This window comes from Hermetia illucens, chromosome 5 (genome assembly GCF_905115235.1).
Source record: "Hermetia illucens chromosome 5, iHerIll2.2.curated.20191125, whole genome shotgun sequence".
In the NCBI taxonomy this organism is placed as follows: Eukaryota; Metazoa; Arthropoda; class Insecta; order Diptera; family Stratiomyidae; genus Hermetia; species Hermetia illucens.
The window spans coordinates 47,826,084-47,850,208 of record NC_051853.1 but is presented as its reverse complement, the minus strand read 5'-3'; the positions used below and the strand labels follow the sequence as shown (position 1 = coordinate 47,850,208).

At 40.1% G+C, this 24,125-nt stretch overlaps 1 protein-coding gene across 9 annotated transcripts in view; it reads left to right on the top strand.

Moving 5' to 3' along the window:
• The window catches only part of LOC119656554 (mannosyl-oligosaccharide alpha-1,2-mannosidase IA), a 155,835-nt gene that overhangs the window by 69,725 nt on the left and 61,985 nt on the right, over positions 1–24,125 (top strand). The window contains exons 1-2 of one of the 9 annotated variants that reach the window (XM_038062932.1): positions 8,354–8,523; positions 18,522–19,174. The exons of 1 other annotated variant lie outside the window; for it this stretch is intronic. In XM_038062932.1, the coding sequence (XP_037918860.1) occupies positions 18,653–19,174 (522 nt within the window). In that variant the 5' untranslated portion in view covers positions 8,354–8,523; positions 18,522–18,652. Of the gene's footprint in view, positions 1–8,353; positions 8,645–18,479; positions 19,175–24,125 lie in introns of those variants that run through there. 7 more of the 9 variants (XM_038062928.1, XM_038062929.1, XM_038062927.1 and 4 more) reach the window with 7 other exon arrangements.

The window sequence follows — 24,125 nt, the reverse complement described above, 5'->3', positions numbered from 1 at the left end:
CCTAAATGGTTTTTCCGTCAAAAAATTATCCAAATGCTTAAAAAACTGGTACTCGGTTGGCGAAAGGTCCGGTGAATATGGTGGATGAGGCAGAGTCTCATACTGGCTGGCATTCGACTAGCAAACGCAGCTCGTCGTTGTCAATCGATGGTCCTGGATGTCCATATAGCTCACTTTGAAGATTTACGTCGCGTGACCGGAATTTTTTGAACCGCCGCCGTGTGGTTCGTTCGCTTACCGCATCACCTCCAAATGCGTTGTTAATGTTCTTGGTTGCCTCCGCTGCTTTATGATCGAGTTTGAACTGATACAGAAAAAGTATACGTTCTTGGCTCTTTTCCATCCTTTTTTCCTTTCTATTCACTGTTATCACAACGATGGTCAAAACTGAAATGACTCCTTGATTAAATGTAGGAGTATTTATACTTCATTATCTGACACCAACTGCGCCAACTGGTGGTGGCTTGATACAGCAAAATCGCAACTAATTTCACTAAATTGCCAAATCGGACATTTCATGTGCAACAACCTCATAGTATATTACTATAATTTTAAGTAATTGACCGCAGAACCCCCTTAAGTTCATCCTAGCTCCATGAGCAGCAATATAGGCTATAATATAGAGCTTGATCCTACCAAGTTCGGTGGAAATTGCACTATTACTAACAAAGTTATAATAGATCAAAGTTGTCACTTCTTTGGAAATTCAAGATTTTGAATGTGAATATAACCCGAAAGTGGACATTCTCACACAACACAACACCGACTTGTTAAGGATTTGTTTGTAAAACAAAAACCAGTATCTGTCTACCACACGCAGTATTCTTCGAGACGGCTATACCAATTGACACATGCAACAGGTTCCATATTTCTACGTTAAGTTTAGGGGGTGGGGTCGTCGTACATGCAAAAGGGGAGTGCACATCTTTTTGTTTTCACAGAATATAGTCATGGTGGGTATCAAATGAAAGGTCTAGTTCCTAGTAGTTTTGACATTTGTTGGAAGTGGAGGAGTTCGGGGAGACGAAAGTGATGATATCTTCAACGGAGTCATTCTCTCTCTCATCGAAAAGTCTCAAAAAAAATCATGAAGCTGCCTTTATACGGTGTCCACTACTCAAAATACTCTCCACATTGTTATCTGCTCAAATTAAGTTAATAATATTATGTGTATTACTATGTTTCCGAAAATTGACTAGAAACCACCCCCCGCCAAAGTTGTCCTAGAGTTTCTTGCAGTACTATACACTATATCATGAAGCGTGATATCCCCAATTTTGATCCAAATCGTATTAACTCGATAAAGTTACAGTAGCTCAAATTTGTCTTTTCCGTGCAAATTTGAAACTTGAATCTATCCACTTTCACAAACTCTGTAAATATAATTTTTAAGCTTGTTGATAGCACACCTAAATAACATTATACGTACGGAAAGGATATTTATACCGCACGTTAAGTGCACTTGTAAAAGTCGCGTTTGTGGATGGTTGTACGTTGCTGTATTGTTCTCTTTTCTCTACGATGTATCTGCTACGATACGTGTCGTTTATGTTGCGTTCTGGTAAATATGAATACTTTGACTCTGTTAAGCTATGTTCTCATAAGTATGAATACAGCATAGAGCTCGATGCCATCCCAAGCAAGACTGAATGGGTCAAATTTTCCAGATACTTTTCTAGTTTGTTTTACCTATTTTTAGTGGAACGTATATATTGTTGAACTAGGTAGACTTAAGTTTTTTCTACATGCAAAATGTAAATGAATGAATTAAGCGCATAGTTTACTGTCAGGCCTGATTAGAGACGGGTGAAAACTGAGGGTCGAAGTCGATAGTAAGCGACCAAAAGAGCGGCCAAAACAACAGTGACTTGACACGCTGAAAGGGGATTTAGAAGCCTCGCGACTGCGTCCAAATATCAGGCACTTGATAGAACCAAATGGCGGAACCGATCACGACAAGTCGACCGTGCTTGTCAACGCGACAAAGGCTGAAGAAAAAGAACTGAAACCAGTATTGAAAAGTACCCATCGAGACCTTTCCTGACTACACCCCCGTTTTGCATGTATGGGAATCTCCCTTTAAATTTATGCGTGTATGCGTAAGCGTTGACAATTTCCACCTTCCCACCAAATTTGGTGTCATTCTGAGAAAAACGCGTGTGACAGACAGACAGTGAACCGATTTTAATAAAGTTTTGTTTGGCACAAAACCTTAAAAAGAGATAATATGGAGCTCGTACAAATTTCACCTCTGGTGCAGTTTTCCTGTGTAATTTTTTAATTTGGATCCGATCCATCTTGTGTTTGCCCCGCTGCTATGAGCTTATCATTTGCACAGTGTTAAGTGTGATGATAGTGAAACTGAACCACAGTCTGACTGTATGGATGCCCTATACTCCACCAAGGAGTGAAGCTTTCGGTGTTGGGTATCCTCCCCCATTTTTGTTTTCAATTCGAAAGTATTGCCGTTTGACATAGTTCTCTATTTGAAGTTATGACAAGGCTAATATAGAAGTATTGATGAGTTTCCTAACGGTAGTAGGAAAAATTTTCCCAGGTTTTCATCAATTAATCAGAATTTTTTGCACAAAAATTAATGGTTTTTTCATAAGTTCAACAACAGGTATCCGATCTAGCCCAACTTTAGTAAGAAATTTAGACATCCCGATTTTGCGCCGATCTCCACCAATTCGATATCCCTCAAAGCTATTTACCATACTAACGCCTGCACCTTTTCTTCATCTGACGCAGGGCTTGCCAGGTTTTCTTTTTTATCATAGATTGCCCGTATAGACTTTCCGGGCTGGATCATCCTCACCCATTCGGATTAACTAATCCGCCAACTGCAACCTATTGAGCCGGACTTTATCCACGATCAGACGGTCTTGGTATCTTTCATAGATTTCGTCATTATATATCATTTTCGTCATATATACATTTTCAACTGAAATCATGTCTCCGACGAATACATGACGACTGCCAAGATCATTGGCTTGTACATTAAGAGCTTTGACCCTATAAAGAGACGCTTCGAGCGGAACAGTCTTCGGTATTTTTTGCCAGGACCAGTTTGAAAAGGATACATGATAGCGCATCCCTTTGTCTTAGACCGTTGTTGATGTTTGATAGTCTCGAGAGTGATCCTGCTGCTTTTATCTGACCTCACACATTGGTCAGCCTTGTCAGTTTTATCAATTTGGTCAGGATATCTAATCCTCTCACGGTCGTGTACAATTTTACCCTGGCTATACTATCACAGGCGGGCTTGAAGTGGATAAAAAGATAATATAATAATATAATATAATATCTGTTGTACAAATTATCCGGAAATCAGGATGCTACGACACGAAGAAATTATCTACTACAATTTTGAGGCCGTCTCTCTATCTCTCTCTCCTCGCTTTTTATGTTTTAGCAGCCACTGCATTTGCCAAACATGGCAAGCGGGTACCTACCGAACTCTGTTTTTTGGCGCTTGACATCCCCAACGTAACCTGGTGTTGTTTGAAAAAGTTGCTATTGTCTGAAGTTTGAAGACACACAGACATTATTGAGTTTTTTTTTTTCTAGCAGTCTTCAACAACGGGCAGTCTCATTGAATCTATAAATATTAAGAAAAATTTTTCATTGTCATGAAATGCAAGATTGCTATTTGAAATCAATCAATGTTGAAGCTAAGTTAGTTACTCTGAGAGGTTGGGTCCGTGGTTTCCTAAAGTGAAATATGTCGTTTAAAAGAAGTCGTATGAACTGGTAAGGCGAACATCACATTAACCAACCAAATGAGTTCATCCCGCAGGAAGTGATGAAAGCACAGCAAACGGTATTAAATGACTGTCGATTGAAAGAGCATTACTTAGTAAACATCGCGTATTTCCCAACCATTTTGACATAAAAAACATTACACTTGGTAGGTGTCCCATTTGCTTACAATGGAACAATCGATGTCTCGAGGAATAAATAAATAAAAAAAATGTTTCGATATTGAAAAATTTGTCATCAGTTGAAAGAGGAGTGGGTGACTATTTTGAGGTGCTTGGTTTTCACTGTAAGCAGGGTATTAAAGCTGGTGACTGTCTATGAGAAAAGTATACCAAGGCAAAAGTAGATTTTGAATATAATAAATATGTTTCTGGGACTGTTGTCCGGATAGTGCAGTTATTAGAACACTTACTTGTCACACAGAGTACATACTAGCTAAAAAAATCCAAAACCTGCAATGAAGAGAAATAGTCCGTTCTTGGCATCAATCTGTATGGTGGAACGGTATCACCAAAGTGTTCATAGCCGCAAGAACGCCAAATTATATTTTAAGCATATCCATCCGGACAGTCCCAGTTCGCATGTGTAGAACTAGTGTCGCATGAAAAGTGTGGAAAATATTTTAGATACCCCAGTATCCAGCCATAGTCTTTGCCAGAGATTATTATCAGGCTGACATCAGTCTCGTTCTCAGAATCCTATCTGAAACGAGCCAATAGTAAGGTAAAGTGTGCGTAGTTGACGATTTCTGGAAGGAAGATCTCCCCAGTGGTAACTTTGCCTCGCTGGAAGCCGGAATATTTAGCTTATACTTGGAATTACCCTTTGCATTTCGGAAAATAGTTCTTGTAAATGCTTAATAGGTAAAAATTCTGTTTGAAAATTTGTTCATATCTAAGATTTTTGTTTGGTAGCTTTAAAACTTTGTAGTTTTAGGTCCTTTTACATTCTTTATTTGAACTTTCCAAATACTAGTATCCACTAGTCTAAAAAGAACTAACTAAAAAGTTGTTTGGCTGATTGAAATTAGATAGAAAGATATAGAGAAGCTGCCTGGAAATTCAGCGCACGATAGATAGATAGAGCCTCTTGTACTGTGAAGAATGATAATGTTAGGTAATGTTTTGATATATGATATCAGTTAGATTTTGCGGTAATGTTAGGTAACGCGGTTGTATTGGGTGATTTTGAGCTGGGATTCCGTTCGGTAATGGCAATATGATATTGCACTTTAAAGTGATATCACTTTAATGATATTACATACATCGCCTACTCTACACCCCAGTTTTGGACTTTGATCTATTATATTATCGTGCTGGAATGTCTGAAATTGTCCAAAGTACAGTGTTAACGCTATCCTTTCTCATCAGTGGAGACTAACATCATGGTATTCTAACACATATTGGCATTTGAGGAGAGCATTCCTTCGAGCAGATATTAGGCCATGGACTATAAATTATAGAGTACCATACCATCTAAAAATGATAGAGTACCACGACAAATTGCCTATGTTAATCCGCTGTGTTGCGAAAAGTTGGATCCAAATGAGTTCTGCAATGCATTCACGTAATTCGAACAACGTCAATGTTTTCCAAGGAGTAAAAAAGACAACTAACAGTTTCGTTCAGGGCGAGGCAAGACATCGGACACTGCCTGACCTTTGCCCTGGGGGCAGCGTGACTGAAAGTGGCAACAGATGGAACACGACGTGGGTGGGGATTATATCCAATCTAAAACCGCGAGTAATTAAGGCCCAAGCTAGGCCAAAGCGAAGTTTTTTGTTTGGGATATGAGAGATCCTAATTCCAAATCTACTTGATGTCGGGCCGGACCAAATGGAGAGCAACTTGCTGTCCACTCAGCTAGGTGCAGTTGTTATCGGCTTTCGGGCAATGGACTTTATCTTCCCTCAAAACTTTACTAGAAGCTTGCATTTGTCCTCACTATTCGACATGATGTATCACTAGAATGAGCCACTCGTCGACCATTCTTGCTGCCACAGTATGTGATCAAGCTGCCAAATAAATTTTTTGGATGCCAGTCCAAATCAACAAATGTGTCGAAAATTTCAGCAAATGATCTGGGATAATCGCCGATGAGTTGATGATGATGTTGTAGAGTTCTGGGAAGTGATTTTGAATTCAGTTCAGTAAATTTTGATGGACGATTTAGTTGGCAACTAGTAAATTCAGACCTTGATCTCTGACTGCGCAGTGAATGGAAGGCCGCGTAGAGGCTTAATGTATCATAAACTTCCTTCCAAAATCATTACAGGAATCATAGCTTAACGGTTATGATGTTGAGATGAAAAAATCAAACCGAAAGGATGACAAGTCAAACCAAAAATGTGTATTTGTGTTTTCGATATAAGAGATATCGTTCATGCAGGTTGACTGGGGTTTTTACCTGCAGCTGGAAAAATGATAAAATTTGACTGTTCAGGTTCACCAGCATCTAAGGGCAGCTTGATTTAAGCACTTTTCGTTTACCTTTTACTAGGCAGTTCGGCGAGGTTGGTTGGGCTCTTGGTACTTCATTTTTCTACATGCCATTACCAAAAATCATATGCCTTAAGTATGGATTATTGAAATTAACACCGGGATAAGCATGGGAACTCAACTATTAAACGATTCCTTGGCGGATACTCGGTATCGCAATCAATGGCAAATTCACAAGAGACCAAAAGCATCCAGTCAGCTAATATCAGAGTAATCACTCTATACAGAGGGAATTTATTGCCCAGCTATATGATGGTACTAGTTCAGGATGTTGATACTATTAGAGTTCAAAGTTTAGTGCCGTAAAGTTCCTTATAAGGTCTCCTACTCACTAGAATATTGTTCCCTGTTAACAAGCTGTGTGGGTATCGTAGCTATCTAGTACGAGGAGCTGAATTAGCGTTGTGGTGCGCCGTTTTGATACCACAAGCTCCTAAGAACATGATTGCTGTGAGGCATAATCCAGTCGGCTCATGCCTTTTGAGCTCTCTTTGAGGTCCTCGAAGAATTACTTAGTGTACGCAGCTTGGCTCTAACTTGAAGTGCCTGAATTTTTCTCCCTCCATTCGGCAACCTCTCCCATAGGCCAGTGTCCCATGCAGACCGTCATAATCCTGTATGTGTTGTAACTTAGCAGTGATATCGGTTCAGCGGTGCAACCAGGGTGCGATTGGCCATGGGATGATTTTAGGGTTAAACTTTTTAGTTGTACTCCCAGAGTGTAAGTATTTCCTTTTTAGAAGGGTTGCGACGTTTGATGCATTTCTCCTCAAATTTTTCTCCCGCAGGATGTGATGATATTCTTTAGTTAGGATAACATATCCCTACGATGTAGTCAAAGCAGTTGTCGCTAAGTTCTTCCGATTACACTTCACAATTACATCTTGGTCTTGCTTTTGATTATAGGAGACTTACTGCAGACTTTTGGAAATACTTTCTTAATGCCTGATTTAAGGTTGGTGACAACTAGGTTTAAATGCGAATGATGAGTGAGTGAACGTTAAAGATGTCAGTTGGGTGTCATCCTGGTAATAATATGACACTCATAAAAAGAATGATAATAGTTTCCCTGCGAAATGAATGAAACAATTAAATTGCCGTTCATATCTCCTCCTCTATCTATATAGGGGGACAAAACATAAGATGCCAACTGCAACAAAAGGTAGTGAACCACTAGAATATTCCTATGTAACACATACTGCATGCGTGGCTACATAGCATTTAGGCATTCAATTAATGCTGCTGCCAAATCTAAAGTGCCCCATTACACAGTATAACGTTTAGCTTATGAACTTTAGAACGAAAAATATCTTTCTCCGTCATCGCCCACAATGGCAGGTAAACAAAGAGCTAAACGTATACACCCAAGACCAAGCCTAGGATTCAAACATTCATGTAAATCAAGAAGTTATTTTGCCCACAGGACTTTCACATCACCGAGTTCCGTTCTAGATTATCCATTTCTCAAAGACAAAACCTTTCATCATAGTAAACCTGTAAATATCTTACATGATTATATCTCAATCTTTTTAATTTATTTTACTCTACTATGAAGAGATTACCTCCGTTTTCACATTATGAAAAGTGGTCAAATATCCTTTTACTATTATTTTATGTTCCCAACTATCCATCCATCGTTCCGTACGTGTCCGATTTCCAACCTCTGATCAGAGATAGTCTGCTTATGGCTACGTATATATGCCCAACATAGAATGTTTCTTATGACATGCCTGGCTCTATGGGAAGCAGATTTCCACTGAATCGTGGTAAAGAGTCGGAAAACCTCGATGCGAAGGATCGACTCCAACTGAATCGCATCGAAGCTACAGGCGGAATCTAGCACGTTACAAGAAGCATTGTTGAAGTCAACGAGAACAGGAAAAGTTCGGATACGGATGTAGTCAGAGCGCCGGGGAGCGTGTTGGGTTCTTATGTGCACCGAGATGGAAATCCCTATCTAGAGCCCCAGATACCTTCTGTAGAACGTTGAAGATCTAGTCATGGACGCCAAGGCGAAACTGGCGCACGCCAGAATTCAATCTAGCGAATGGTCTGTGGAGTAGAAGCTTTCGTACGTATCGCAAACGGTACAAATGCATAATGTGCGACTTCGCGCCCAGTGGTAGTATTCGTTGGAATTTCGCGCGTGGAGAGTGCAATGTTGGTGATAGTCCCGGGAAGTGATTATTAGAACTGAACTTTACCCTTTCCGTAACATCATAATGTGCATTAAATCTTTGATCTGCCACGACCAATATCTCCCGTAAATAACTGTCTTTGTGAGAGGATTCAATAACCAAATGTATATCGTAAATTCCCGTTCGGAACTCGCCTTGAGGATAAACAAGTCGTTAGCATCCTTTCTGTGTTCATTTCACCCTCACGTACCTGTTTCAATTATTCACGAGTAGAAAACGAGCGAGCTGTGAGTGCAAAGTGAACAAGTCAACTAGTCCTTGTTGGTGTGTAGGTAGTGCACATCACGCGATAGTCCTTTCACTGGCATTCTAGACTACAGTTTCCTTGCTACGCTTCATTTCTTTTATCAAATGCCGTTGTTTGGAAAGTAAGTCAACAAGACGATTTAGCGATGCGGTTCACCTGAAATGGGGATGCGTTGTAATTAAGGCTTAAGTAGCTGAACGAACTTTACTTCCTCCTTTCGTGGGAGGCTATTTACACCAGCAAAGGATGTATTTTCATTGGGTTAACGGATAGTCGTGTTTGGAGCAAACTATTCAGATTGGCCACAAAGTTCTGGATTATCAGGATTGAAACTACACTTCTGACTAGACAACCGAGCACTGGAAAGTTTGGATTTCCCGAAGAAGTTCCAAGTTCAGTTTCCATGTTACGTTTGCAATAACCTTTCACTGATAACTCGTACTCGTACGTACATAGAAACCTACGTTCAAAGGTCCAGTGAAAAAAAAATACTGTGCTGGCATATACTACACCCAAGAGTAATTTTGTTCGTCTATAAAATAGTTAGGAAGCTAGGTTAAATGTAGAAGCGCTCGAGTCCTGATGGCCCTTGGGCTATTTATTTTTAAATGTTGTGTTCCAACAGAGTTTTATTGTTCTTAGAAAAAAACTCGGGAGAATTATGTATAAGTGAATAGCTCATGGGGTGAACTCAGCAGCCATTTTGTTGCTTGCAGAGGGTAGTGTTTTAACAAATAACAAAAATGTCCCAATTTTCCTTTTTTTCCCTTTGGAATCATTATATTCTTATGGATTTCGATTGTCTTCGGTTCATTCTCGTAGATACAGCAGGGGATTAGTGCTCACTCTTATAAAACAGTCAATAGTCCAGTTATTATCATATACAGGTCCTTTTTCAAGAAAATTGGAAACTGTAAATATTGGAGAATAACACTATCCAACAACAGACCATAATTGAAAAGGGTACATTCCGTTGGACCTTGGAAAGTCAACATATATCAGGATTCATGCAAATACTTTTTCACACAGAATTTGGAAGTAGATTAGTGTGGCCGTTAGCCAAAATTGTGTGTAGATTATTTGTAATTTACATTTGATAGATAGGTCGTGAACCATTGTGAAGGAATTAGATTCTTGTTCGCAGTTACTTCTGAGCTTACTATTATTGTTTCTTTGTTATTTTTGCAGGTTGGTGCATTGGAATTAAGATGGCAGTTCTTATCGGTATAACCTTAACTTTCAAAAATTGCTGACGTTTTCGTCTTCGGGGAGATTCAACTCTTTAGACGCTACCTCATCTTGTCCTTAAACAAAGAACTTGTTACCCTCATTTTAGTTCCATTTGATTCGATACAGTCTTAAATCTTGGATGAATTTACGTACACTTTTACGGTACAACAACCTTATTCATCTGGTTGTTTTGAAGGCATGAACCGTTACCATATATTTGTAACAGAATACTGCTTCCGTTGGGTGGTGGTCAGTCTATCTCCGGTTTAAATACTGATGAGATTATAAAGAGAGAGGCCGAATTAGCCTTCAATTTGCACAACGCTATAGAACTCCATTCGCTGGCCTGATTCCCGGAAAGTGGTAGATTATCGGAAAAGCCTTCCTCCCTCCTGGTTTTTCATGGTTTTGTGGTTTGTCTGTCATTTTTTCAATGGTTACAGGAGGAAATCTTGCGAAGGGATTGCTATATTAAATTGCAGCAATGTGGAAAATTCCCATCCACTAAAATAGTACTTTTTTCCCCCTTTTTTAACACGAAACTGACCGTGTAACATTACCTTAAGTAGTATTCTTCATCCTTCCATTGCGTGTTCTGTTTTTTCAATCTCCACATTAATTCTTTCTGGAGTTTATTACGTACTAGTTTTTTCCAATTTCAGGATCTCGCCGATAATATTCTGATGAGCTATGATAATCCGAAGAGCTTCTTTCAAATTCCTCTAAGTAAACTCCCGGGAAGTAGGTAGGTTCTATGTCGTCGGGCATTCAGCTAATTAGGAAGAATCATCCAATCTGAACCGGCAGTTTCAAATACTCCCTGTAACTACCACGTTACTTCACGCCTATGTCAGCTGGTAGTTAATTTGACCGTATCGTCGCCGATTCCACTCTCAAATACGGGGAATCAGCATGTGGGCCTACTGACCATTCCACGAATTATCCCTTTGATTATTGTCATTTTCAGGTGGGTATATTCTCATTTCGTCGTCGAGAGTTAAAATGCAGGCGCAGTATTTCGGCTACCAGCACCTTTGTTCAATACATTTCTTTTCTGAAACTCAAAATTGATGGGTTCAATGGCTCCTGCATAAGACACTCCCTACCAAACCCTCACGGGAGCCGGATGATGTCCGTTCCACGTTGGGAATTTTTACTCTAACTTCCCAAGAACTGTGTGCATGCATCCTATCATTTTGACAGTTCAATTTTAAATTTTTACATAAAAATTTTCTTATATGTGAAGAGAATTTGTTGGTAACTGCTGTCCGCATGTCGCTGAAGTAACTGCCTTGCTTTCATAGCTTTTATTTTCCTCCATGCCACTGTCGAATGATGCCCAGTACTTCTTCGCTAAGCTCCGAGCTTAAGCTCATCTCTTATGATGAACGGCATAGTGCTGGGTGTAATTTTCATCTCTCGAGCTATAATTTTCTTTTTACTGAGGGGATTTTTGCAAAATTTCTCGACAACTACTTGATTTCTGCTTAGGTGTCCACCATTAAGTCGATTGCGGACTTAGGAATCCCACAATTCCTAAACAAAATTTTGCTTAGGTCAGTATCACACGTGGAAGACAGATTCTAGGTTTATTTTCGACAGAGGAAATCTCATTATACCATTTAATGCCTCGGTAAATAATTTTCTTTGTTATCTTTGAGGGCTTTAGGATTTTAAAATTTTCTATCGGAGTTTTCGGTGTATTCTGTAAGGCGATCCCATCGATGTGATTCCTCATACATGGCAACGTGTTGTGTTGAAAAGGGTGCCATCAACATTGACTTATGTATATATATTAAGCAAAACACAACGCGTAAGTGTCACTCATAAATATTGGGGGGATAGAACTTTGGCATGACTACATATGCACATGAGTAGTCTGCATTATTATGTCTTTTCACGTTGAAGTTCGGCTTCTGCTGATGTATCTAGAAATCCTGACATCTCTAGAGTAGACGAAGCAATTGTGTGGCCACTGACCCGATTAATAACTATATTCGTTGTCTGCATCTTTGCGAAGGCGATTATCGCAACATTTATCGTCCCAGGAAGAGAGAAAACTCCATTGTATATCATGATTCCTGCATAAAGGAGTCAACTCTTTCCGTGACGAGATACGGCTTAGATCCTCCATCCGTATCATACTATGGTGTATTTTGGAAAGGTAACTCTCAATTAACTTAGTCAAATAACTAGGGCCGAGTTTCAGTCAATGAGATCCTAATCCACCTGCAGTTGGCCGATTTGAGGGCATTTTCGGCGTAAAACGTTATCACGGTACATTTCTAGGTCCGAGCTAAATTTAACACCTTTGTTGCGCCACCAAGCATGAGGTCCTTGAAGAAATCTAAACAATTGAGTGTTTGCTTTGAAAAGTTCTAAAGGGTTATTTTACTTTCATTTATTACAATCTCCGTTTCATACTGGTAGTGATTCAGCGATTTTTCAAAATCATATTCGTCACTTGTTCAATATTTTTGTCAGCTGCAGATGTGTTAGATCATCGTGGACGGTGATCATCTTCAACATCTTCACGACCGGCTTTGAAACGTTTGTATCAATGTGAACTTTTATCTAATTTATAGTAGATTGATAAAAAGGCATAGTGAGTGCATATTTCGAATGAAATGCTGCGGGTGGAACAAAACACAGTTATCAATGATTTTCACCATAAAAATTTTATCTCATTGAACTTGGAAAAATTAGCCACGAATAATGGTAACATGGGCCACCAAGCTAGTTTGGAACTGATCTCCTCCAGTAGCGATACAGACCTTCATGCTGGAACACTGTTGGCACATTCACGCAATTAATCTCGTAAGGTTTTGCTTCATTTTCGGAGGACTCCAAATTCGCATGGGTTTTATCACAGATCCTGTCCTCGAAAATGGGCCACACGCTGTAGTCCATTGCCAAGTATTCTAATTCGCACTACTATCAAAGTGCTATTAGACCCACAGAAGTGTGAGAGTTTCGTGAATGTCGCAACAACTTATTTTGACATTTTGATCCACGAAAACCAGAGGTCTTCGTACTAGTACAAATTCCACCCCAAACCATGACCAACCGTGTGTTTTTACGAGATCCAACAGTGATCGACATGATCTACATAGAGCAGTGTGTAGGGCACTGGACGATAGATCTCCCGTGTGATAATCTCCATAACAAAAACAAAGAGGATTGGCGCTTCCTTGATGAACACCAACAGAAACACAAAGCATTTGAAATATAAAAAACTTGTAGTGTCAGACTTGTTAACACTGATGAAGGGAACATGCAGAATAATGATAATGAAGAATAAATATCTACACCAGCGAAAAAGAAACAAGTTTTTTATTATTTCAAATAATTAATCGTTGGAAATACCGCATAATTACAATCAGAAAAACACAAAGCAGTTTTGATATACCTGCCACGCCTCGAACTTTACCCTTCGAATTACAATAGAGCAAATTAACTCCAGCACTAGGTGCTGCTGCAAGATGTTTTATGTCTTTTCGGACAGGTTTCAAATAGCTAGAAAGATTGTAGCCAATGGGGTCTTAATCAAGTGGATTTAATCAAATCCATCCATCCGTCATCAGGGCACAAAATTTTCATTATCGAGTTTAATATAATACAACTCCTATGACGAAATTTAAATTGTCACCTCAATAGCCAATAGACATGGAGTAGATTGAACGATTTGTTGATCGCTTTGCTGGTTGTTTGTTGCCTCTTGGCATCAAAATCTTTTCACTCCTGCGGGAGAGCACTATACATACCTTCTGCAAGCTAATAAACCAGTCCGGTGTAGTCTTGGCAACGGACTCGAAGGCGTTGTTAGAAACTGTATCTAAGCCGCAAGCTTTGTTATTCTCGATTTTCCTGTAAATATCTACGAGTGCATCCTCGTTTGCTATGCATTTTGTTATCCATATTGTCTTTCCTGTAGTCTGGGGGGTAGGTTTCAAAAACAATTCTCAAAAATGCCAAAAGCCACCTTGGCACTCCAGCAACGATTTTGCGTTTTTAATTGGATTTGGAATTGCCTGGTCCTTGCTATGAGTATAGTATTTACCGAATGTAGTATATTTTATCATAGCATTTTCAATACTTTAACATGGTAGCGATTATTTGATTAAACTGACTATTGAGCCTGAGCACTATAAGTGGAATGAAAACTCTTGTCTGTCAAGCAATCTGAACTTTTTGCCTACGGCTCTTGAGGCGGTTTCCATGAAGACAATTCGATGTTAAGAAGTTCTGGATTGTTTTTGACTTGATTAAGCAATTCTCGAACGTAGACGATGTAGTTTTTACTGCTACATGCTTCATCACCAGCCTCTTTCATAATGATTCTACAATTTTCAGAATCCTTTTCTTCTCCTTGTTAGCTTTGTCGAAGGTTGTTTATGTATTGGATTGTTAAGATGGTCATAATCTTTTTTCAGCGCTCAGATCACGCTAGTCATTTTGGAGGACTTTCTTGGCCCAATGTTATAGAATTTTTAAAAGTTCCTTCTTTTTTTTTTGCTTGTGATATTCGGAAGTGGTTTGTAGGGTCAGTATATATCAAAACATCAGATCACGCTAGTCATTTTGGAGGACTTTCTTGGCCCAATGTTATAGAATTTTTAAAAGTTCCTTCTTTTTTTTTTGCTTGTGATATTCGGAAGTGGTTTGTAGGGTCGGTATATATCAAACCATGTTTTCACGTCTTTTGATGGAAGTGTACTAGTGTAAGAACTTGGACCCTATCGAGAGACATTTTCAATGGTAGACCGAAATAGGCTCTGTTGACTGCCAACAGCTGAGCAAGGATTTTTTTGTTTATGTTGCTAGTGGTTATGGGTTTTGATTCCAGATTCCCATCTGAAGCCTCCTAGGATTTAACTTTTTCGAAGTTGTATTTTCCTAATGTTAGTGACCATCGCTGCTTTCGCGGCTGATACCGCCACCATTGCTGGCCTTGCTTTCGGTGATGTACAGTCTCAAACGTTGTTGTTGATAACAAAATCTTATTAAAATCGGTTCACTGTTTGTCTGTCTGCCACACGCACTATACCATTTGTCGCGAAGTTTGGTAGAAAGTTTGGAACTGTGAACCCCCATACATTGTTCCATGCTGGACTCTGGGGGTCCCAATACCGGTCAAAGATGGATGCAGCATTTTTTCGCCGAAAATAGCCATCAAATGAAAGGTTTAGATTAACACTTTTTAAAACAAGTCCTAGTTTTGACATTGGTTGTAAAGGTCAGGAATGTGAAGCTTGGGAAAGGGTTCTCGAAAACACCCAACCGAAAAGTACTCTCTGTTGTGCAGTAGTGATCCGAATGGTTACAGTAGTATCCAGCACCATTTTATGATCCTATTAGATGTACGACTTAATTCGTGCCGTTTTTTTTCAAAATTTGAATGTTTATTTAAGAAAGACATGTACAATAGTATTATTCAAAGTATGGTCCATCTGAATCTATGACTTTCTCCCATCTTTCTGGTAATTTGCGAATTCCATCCTAAAAGAACTGCGCCGGCTTGGCGGGCAAGAATCAATCAAACAAATTTTTGATATTCTATTCTGGTGTGAACCGTATTCCAGTGAGAACGTTCTTCATCGAACGGAATAAATACTAGTCGAACGGGGCATTGTGTGTTCTATAAGGCAGGTGAGCCAAAACTTCCCAGCCGCTGTTTTCCAAATAGTGAGACCGAGTGTTGTCATGATGGAAAATTATGGACTCATGTCTGGTCGCATATTCCGGGCGTTTTTCGGCTATTGCTCTCTTCAAACGGATGAATTGTGTTCGGTAGCGTTCTCCATTTATGGTTTAACCTGATTTTAGCAGCTCATAACACAGCACACCCTTCAGATCCCAGCAAATACAGAGCATTACCTTCGCTTCACGGATATTCGGCTTTGCCGTTGAATTGACTGGTTGTCCGGTTTTCACATATAATTTTTTGCGCTTGGAATTATCATAATGAATCCATTTTTCATCACCACCATCTCGAACATGCAAAATCGCCTTTCAGCGTTCCTCGACTTCAGTTCATGTGGTACCTAACTTCCTTGCTTTCGAATGTGTCCGCTTGCTTTTAAACGTTTTGAAATGGCTGCTTGACTGACTCCCAAAGACCCTGCAAGCTCTTCTTGCGTTTGGCAATAATCTTCATCGAGCAATGCTTCCAATTCTTCTGCCCAGAACTTTCTTCGTCTTCCAAGTCAAAATCATCACTTTTAAATCAATTGTTCACCATGAACTTCCACCAAAATACGATGACTTTCGGCAGCAGTTTTCCTCATATAAAAGTAATGAAGAAGAATTCTCCGCAAAAAAACTTTTCCAGGCACAAAGTTCGACATATTTGAGTTAAAAAAAAATATTGTTGTTTTTACTTTAAATGAATGACAAATACTGAAAGAGACGTACAATGACAATAGCTTTCCAACACATGTTTGGAATATTGGAATAATCAAGTTGCGGCATCTCTTAGCGAAAGGCATAAATTAAGTTATAAACAATACAGTACATTGGTTTGAACTTGATTTTTGAATATTGGAGCACTCATAAACACATTAAAGGTTGCCCAAAATTTAGACAGTGTGAATGACGTTCCATAACAAATAGTGCATATAGGTTCTACCATATCGCTTTGGTAGAATTCTTTTTAGACTCTGAATTTGAATTTTACCTTATCACGCGTTATTTTGTACGCATTTATATGCATTTTATTGCTATGTTTATAGCAATGTCCTTTTCTCCGGCCTGATGAGGGGAAATGGATATGATCCACCGAGCCTGGGATTTGTTTGAGGCCCCGGAATAGAGACTTTACGAAATAAAGGGAATAATTTCAGGCCCAAGTTTTCCGCATTCCCAAACCCAGATTTTCTCTCAACAGCACTGCTTTTTTCCAAATATTCCATCAGTGCAGAACACGTGAGGCCTGCTTTGTATGAATTTTATCAAGATACCTTTTGAAATCAATCAAAAGCAAGACTGATTTCACTACTATGTTCCCATTACAATTATTGTAATAGGCAATTTTTCGATATTTTAGTAATATACCGTCTTCTTTAACTTTTGAGAAAACTTGTCAATCCCCGCGGTTTTGTTCCCCTTGATAGCAACAACGTTCTAAACGATTTCGCTGATTGTTGTTGAATATTGTCGCAATCAACCATCACGAATGGAGCTTCAGTGTAAGATATAAAGCGAATTCAAATGGAAACATTGCGTATATTCCCTTCACCTTTTTAAGTGGCTCAATATTGGTAGCAACAGATAAGTTTTTCAGCGCGTATGACCTACAGTCTTTGTAGGGATCCGAATCTTCAGGTCTGATTTTGTCCATCGAATCGCCTCTTGGCGTTCACAGTAGATCAAGTTTTGTGAGATACCTAAACACCTAATTCGCATGGAAGTCATCTTTCGATGCCTGCTACTGCTCATTAGTCATATTCTCTAATGAGTTATTAAATATTTGTTTTCTACGGAAAGAAATAGATCCAACTGTTGTTAGACAACATCTCGCTTGAATATTTTGTTATTTTGAACATTTTCTTTCTCTTGAATTATCTCTTTATAAATCTACATTTTTCCGATATTGCTAACACCAAATGACCTTTACGACGCAATCCAGTAACCCTGAATAGATGCCAGAAACCTTTGTTTAAATTTCGTCGGAATTGTCAGCCAATTCTTGACAATTTAGTCAGGCCTGACGATAGAGTGGGGGAGAAAGGTGGGATTCCACCCAGGCCCATAGTTTTCGGAAGTTCGGAATAGTTTTTCATAAAATAAATGATAAGTATGGAGATTCACATTATTTTGCCCTCGGATCCGGAATTCCCAAATACCTGATGTTGGCTTCTAAGATAAGAGGGACCTTGGATTTACTTTACCGGAAGAAATTTTGGTAGAGTATAGCAGGGCATGGCATTTGAAAGTAGAATAGCATATTCCATTTGCTTTGCTTTGGCACTTTACTGTCTCTGGGTTGTGTAAATTTCCTTTGGTCTTTTCTACGAAAGTGATTCTTCCTCTTTCCTTTCCTTAGGGCTTGAAGCTGTTTTTCGCTTTTCTGTTTATATAGTAAGCGAAACTATTACAAATTGCGTCATTGCCTCAAATCATTCGTGCGAAGCGTGCTTGGCCTATTTTTTTCATGCTAGTGACCTCAGATTCTTCAATTCATGGAAGTTGTCACATTTCTCTTGCTCCAGAAAGAATCTTCTACCGCAATGAAAAAGCCTCCAAGCATAACAATGATAACCTTTCTCAGATATGCTCAATAAATATAGTTTCAGTTAGAATCACAATTTCTTGTGAGAGGGATATTCTCGAAGTTGAACATTTGGACCTGGGAAGAATTTTCGTATGCTCGAAAACTGAATACAGGCTGAAGTCAAGCGAGTCTATTGTATTGGGCATCCAATGCCGTTGTTTATTGTTTCACTTTGCTCCGGCTCGAGCTTGTTAATTTGTTTGCGCCATTCAGTACGTAAAAATCTCTTAGCTTTCGCCTCTGAATCGCGCCAAGGCACTTATTCTCATACTTCTCCATGTAGCACATTAATTGACAATAATTATTACGTCAAGTGTCGCCTGATATACATACATATCTACCAACATAAGCCGAAAACAAGAATCTCGGTAAGAAGTGTGTCAAGGACTCGGCTTTCATCCGAGCTACAGGACTTTTTAATGGTGGAAAGCCTACAACCGTGATAATGTGCGCGAAATATTTCAAAGTTCCCACTTTACTTATCGTCGGGATATTAGCGATAATTGCCCTGGTTGCTATCACCGGTGTCACACTATCGATTCGCTTGAATGATTCAAAAATGATTCGTTTAAATGAGCACGGGCCCAATTCGATGGATATCAATCGCGAGGATACCGACGAAACCAGTGATTATGAGACCAACTACCATCCGCGCAATATTTATTGGAAGCACTCGTCGCACACTGAATTTCCACAAGTGGCAGAATTTAAAAGTGTTCTTAATGAAGATCGAGTCGTGTCCAATAGTTCAGAAAGTGATGAAACCGGGGGAATTGGCGTAGATAGTTCCAGTGAACCAACAATGACGACAGCAGAATCAACGACTACATCGAAGCGTGTAATGAGCCTACCATTGCAACCGCCAGACAGCCAATCAGCCAGGGCGGGTGGAAATGTAATTAAATTGAAAATCGTAGATGGAAATTCATCCGCCATAGACTATGACAAGAGAGACCATGTCAAAGAGGTTAATCTTTTTATTAGTTCTTACAGTTTAAGCAATGCTTACATGTTTTATTGTAGATAGTTTGCACGTATATACATATGATGTAGCCATAGTATCTTTTTAGTCATTTAATTAGCGAAATAAGCAATTGCAGTTTCCGGGTTCACGTTGCCCTTAGACCAGTTCACAGGGACAAAAATCTTACAAAATTGTTCAACGATATTAATAATCCAGACTTTGATTAGTTTACAAGAGAAGTTTCGTTTTGAAGTTGGTCATTGTGCTCAGGAATATTGGCACCAAAATTATTGAATTATGGTAATTGTCAAATGCATCCCACGCTGCCTGTGAGGGAAGTATACCGCATTTGCATGCATTTGCAATTTTATCTGTTTTCTAATTTGCCATTCTCCAGAACTGGTAAGGATTGTTAAAGGATTCTTGTTAATATCGCATGAGATCGCGCTGGATAGGGACAATTTCTCCTAATAGTCAGAGAGTAAATTTGGGCGATTTCAGACTGTCCAGTTGTCCTTGCCAATGGAATAATTGCGAAAAATGCTTAATTCACTTAGGAATATTGCCATTGAAATGGTTTTACATTCCAAATCCTCGGAAGCTCGAACATACACCAGATTCCGGACATTTTCCAATAAAAGAAACTGAATGAATCAATCGTAGATACCAAGCCATAGTGAATATGTGAAATTTCTGTAATGCGTTTGAACTCGGACTTTTTTCCAAATTTTTTCCCTGTTTCACTAACGTGAATACCTTGTAATCCATTCTAGCCGGAAAAAGGAAAATGTATGTTTGGTTTCAATCCACAACGTATCGACTTTGGTTTTTTGTTAAGGAATGTACTATTCGATTCACCAGACGGTTGAGGCTATACCTCATGATAACTATCGAACGATATGAATTTTAGTTTAGTTTAGTTAACGGGGGGGAGCCGGAGCTCCGAGCACTCAGGCCATTATTAGGCCCATTGTACTATCCCCGTAAGTTGCCTATTCAATGGCTTCTCGCCTACGGTGTTCACAGGCTTTAGCGAATCTGAGAACAGTTTCCAGAGGCAGAGAATGTGCAGATTCTTCATTGAAGAAAACATTGCCAAGGTGTCTTCGTCTGAGATCTGAGGATGCCGGGCAGCTGCATAAAAAGTGCAAGGCCGTCTCCTCCTCACATTGGCTGCACACAGCCGAAACCACTGCCCCAATCGTTTCCATATGGTAGTTTAAGGGGCAGTGTCCCCTCAAAAGCCCTACTAGGGTTTTCGTGTCCCACTTCTTAAGGGACAACAAAAATGCCGCTCTAGTGGCCCTAGGCTCCTTCACAAGGATTTTCGCTTGTCGGCAAGAGTCCAAATATCTCCACTCGGTTGCGTGAATCCTTGCAATTTCACCCTTAAGAGTCGACTTGACAGTGGATGGTCGGATTCCAAGAGCTGGTTCTGGCCCCACCATTGTGGATCCAGACCCTCGACGAGCCAGTCTGTCAGCCTCCTCATTACCGGCGATGTTAGAGTGCCCCGGCACCCACATCAGGAATGTTTCGTTCAGTCGGCCAAGTTTCAGCAGCACCTGATGACAACTCCACACCAACTGGCTTGATATGTTGTTGCTATTTAGCGCTGATAATGCCATCCGACTATCGGAACAGATTCGAATGGTGCGACCCCTCCATTTTTGTCGCAGACATTCTTCTGCTTCCAATGAAATGGCATATATCTCCGCCTGGAATATGGTCGTTATTTTTCCGAGGGGTCGGGCTAGTTCTATAATCGGATTCTCCGAGAACACCCCTGCACCCGATCCATCCTCCATGACTGACCCGTCGGTGAAAATTATTATGTCTGTAATCTGAAAAGACTCATGGCCACTTGTCGACCATTCTTCTCTTTCGGTGATTACGATAGTGTATGTCTTTTCAAAGACGAATCTGGAAACCATATGATCGGTCGGCATCAGGGCTACCGGATGTTTTTCAAGGAATTTCCAGATAGACGCATGCCCGTTTGATTGGCCGCCTTTTCACGCCCCAATGGTATCGAACCTATATGCGTCGTTGGCCGCTTTCCATTTCACTTCCAAGTGAATGGGGGGTAAATTTAAGATAGCTTCAAGTGCCGCAGCCGGCGTAGTACTCATTGCTCCAGTAATACTTAGGCAACCAAGTCTCTGAATCTGCGTTAGCAGCTTCCTGCTGTTAGCAAAGTTCGGTCTTAGCCACCAGACGATGCATGCATACATCAAAATTTGCTTTATTATGGATGTATACATCCAGTATATCCGTTTAGATGAAAGTCCCCAGGTCTTACCTATCGCATTCCTACAGCACCAGAGCAATCTGCAGGATTTCTGATATTGTTCCTGGATATGATGCTTCCACGTTAACTTGAAGTCTAAATGTACTCCTAAGTACTTGACTGTTTGTGCCAGCTGGATTTCCGCCCCTGCTAGGGTGGGTAGCGTATAGCTGCCCCACCTGACGTTCCTAGTGAACATAACTAGTCCAGTCTTCCTAGCGTTCACCGTGAGTCCATTGCGGAGGCACCAGCAGTGGATTACAAGCAGAGTTGCATTCAAGAGGTCACGTACTGTGTCCGCAAACTTGCCGGTAATTATTACGGCTAGGTCGTCCGCAAATGCCTGCGCGAAGACTTTTTTGTCCTCCAGGAGCCACAACAGGGTATACATCACCAAGAGCCATACAGTGGAGAGAGAACCCCTCCCTGTGGGCAGCCCCTGAGACATCCTGCTTCAGTAGACTTCTGGCCGACCGATATGTGGATTTTTCTCCACTCTAGCATGTGAAGGATCCAACTGAGTAGCAGCGGTTCGATTCCATGCTCTCTTGCCGCATCACAAATTGCCGCAAATGAGGCATAATTGAAGGCACCTTTGATGTCCATGAATGCGCCTAAGGCGTATTCTTTTTCGGACACCGCCTTTTCAATTTTTGCCGTAAGTTCATGGGGTGCTGTCTCCGTGGATTTGCCTTTCTGGTAGGCGTGTTGCCTATGGTGAAGCGGCCACTTAGGAATGTGTGTATCCCTTATGAACCGATCTACTAGTCTTTCTAGTCCTTTTAGCAGAAAGGACGTTAGGCTGATCGGTCGAAAGCTTTTTGCGTCTGTGTAGGTGGATTTCCCTGGTTTGGGAACAACACCTTCACATCCCGCCATTTAATTGGAATATAAGCGTGTGCTAGGCATGCACGATAGATATTCCCAGGGCATCCATTGCTAGCGCAGAGATGATGCCATCCGGACCTGCAGACTTGTATCTATGAAACGAGTTAAATGCCCATTTCACAAGGGTAAATATAAGATAGTAGTTGTCGGCCAGCGTAATGTCACATCCGGAAAAATACGTTCAGACAAGCTTTTGTCATAAATGATAGTAAGGGGATTTTTTTAGGAAGAGCTTAGTAATGCTATCGGGACTGCAACCGCCATTATCGCCAGCATTGTCTAGAAACCATTCTGGCTCGGAAGAATAGGGAGATGAGTGAATTTGAGTAAAAACCGTGGAAAAATTTCCCAAAGAAGGTCATAAGCTGAATTTGGAAAATAAGTACGATCAGCGAACTTTATGTTAACACCGGAAGAAGTGAACACGAACCGGGAATTGTGAATGTGTAACGAGAAGAAGGATTTGAATTCTCCTCATTCAAGCGCACTTTCGATGTTCTTTAAATGCTAGGAATCTGCGTTTTTAATTAGAACTTTCATAGTCGAGCGTAAGACTATAAAATTTTCCCTATCTTCAGCATTACCGGAATAAAACCAAAAACAAAATAATTCTCTGCGACCCAATTCCTAAGAACTCATTTCATTGTGGTATTGACGAATTGATGTGTGATGATGACGTCATCAGGTTGCAGTGCAGTGCAGGAGTGCCCGAAATTCACAAAAAATTCTAAACTTTTACCCCCTATAACTTTGTTAATAATAGTTGGATTTTCTTCAAACTTGACCAAATTGTGCATTATATTCTTCATTATACGCATGCCAAATTTTGTACTTCTGGGATGAACATAAGGGGGGTGCCAGGTAAATTTCTAAAATGTGGAAATATACTATTATTAATTTTATTTGTGCAGATATCGGAACCGGATATATTTTGAGGCCTAGATTTCGTAAAGATACACATTTTTTTCAGATTTTTCGGTTGGATAGGTTCTGAGAACGAGACCTGTTACACTTTTGGATGGTCATATTTTGAGCCCTCACTCCCCTATGTTTCACCCAGTATCAAATATTGAACCAGTTTCGAAAAGTACTAATTGAGACCTTTCATTTGATACTCCACATGGCCACATTTTATGAAAAAAAAATGTGCACCCTCCTTTCACATGTATGGGGAGCCCCCCTCAAACTTAACACAAAATGGCGTCAGTCGCTGCATGTAAAGGGAACGGTAGATCACATACTCCTACCAATTTTCATGACAATCGGTTCAGCCGTTTCCGAATAAATCGGCTGTGACAGGCAGACAGACAGACAGACGGACAGACAGACAGACGGACAGACAGACATCAAATCGATTCTAATAAGGTTTTGTTTCACACAAAATCTTAATTAGTCAGAGCCTGATAATCGACGCTGGGGAAGTTGATTTGGAGGTCTTATGAGACGATTTACCACCTGTCACCGCTTTTGGTCACGCTGAGGCACAGGTGAGACAGCGTTTGATGAGTTATCTTTGCCCTGGACGAAACCGTCAGTAAATTTTTTTGGTATGAAATTTCCATTTGGTGTTGATGAATTCAATTTATTGTTGGAACATATTCGAATGATCTCATCAATTTTGTCGCAAACATTTTCTTTGTTACTTGTGTGAAGTTTCGGTGGTTCTAGAGAAACTAAATACAATTGTAGGCAAGTAACTTGTTGCCTTCTTCAGTGCAAGGTGTCTGAATAAGCGGTGTTTACAATTCTTTCCTTGTTACTAATAAAATGGCGAAT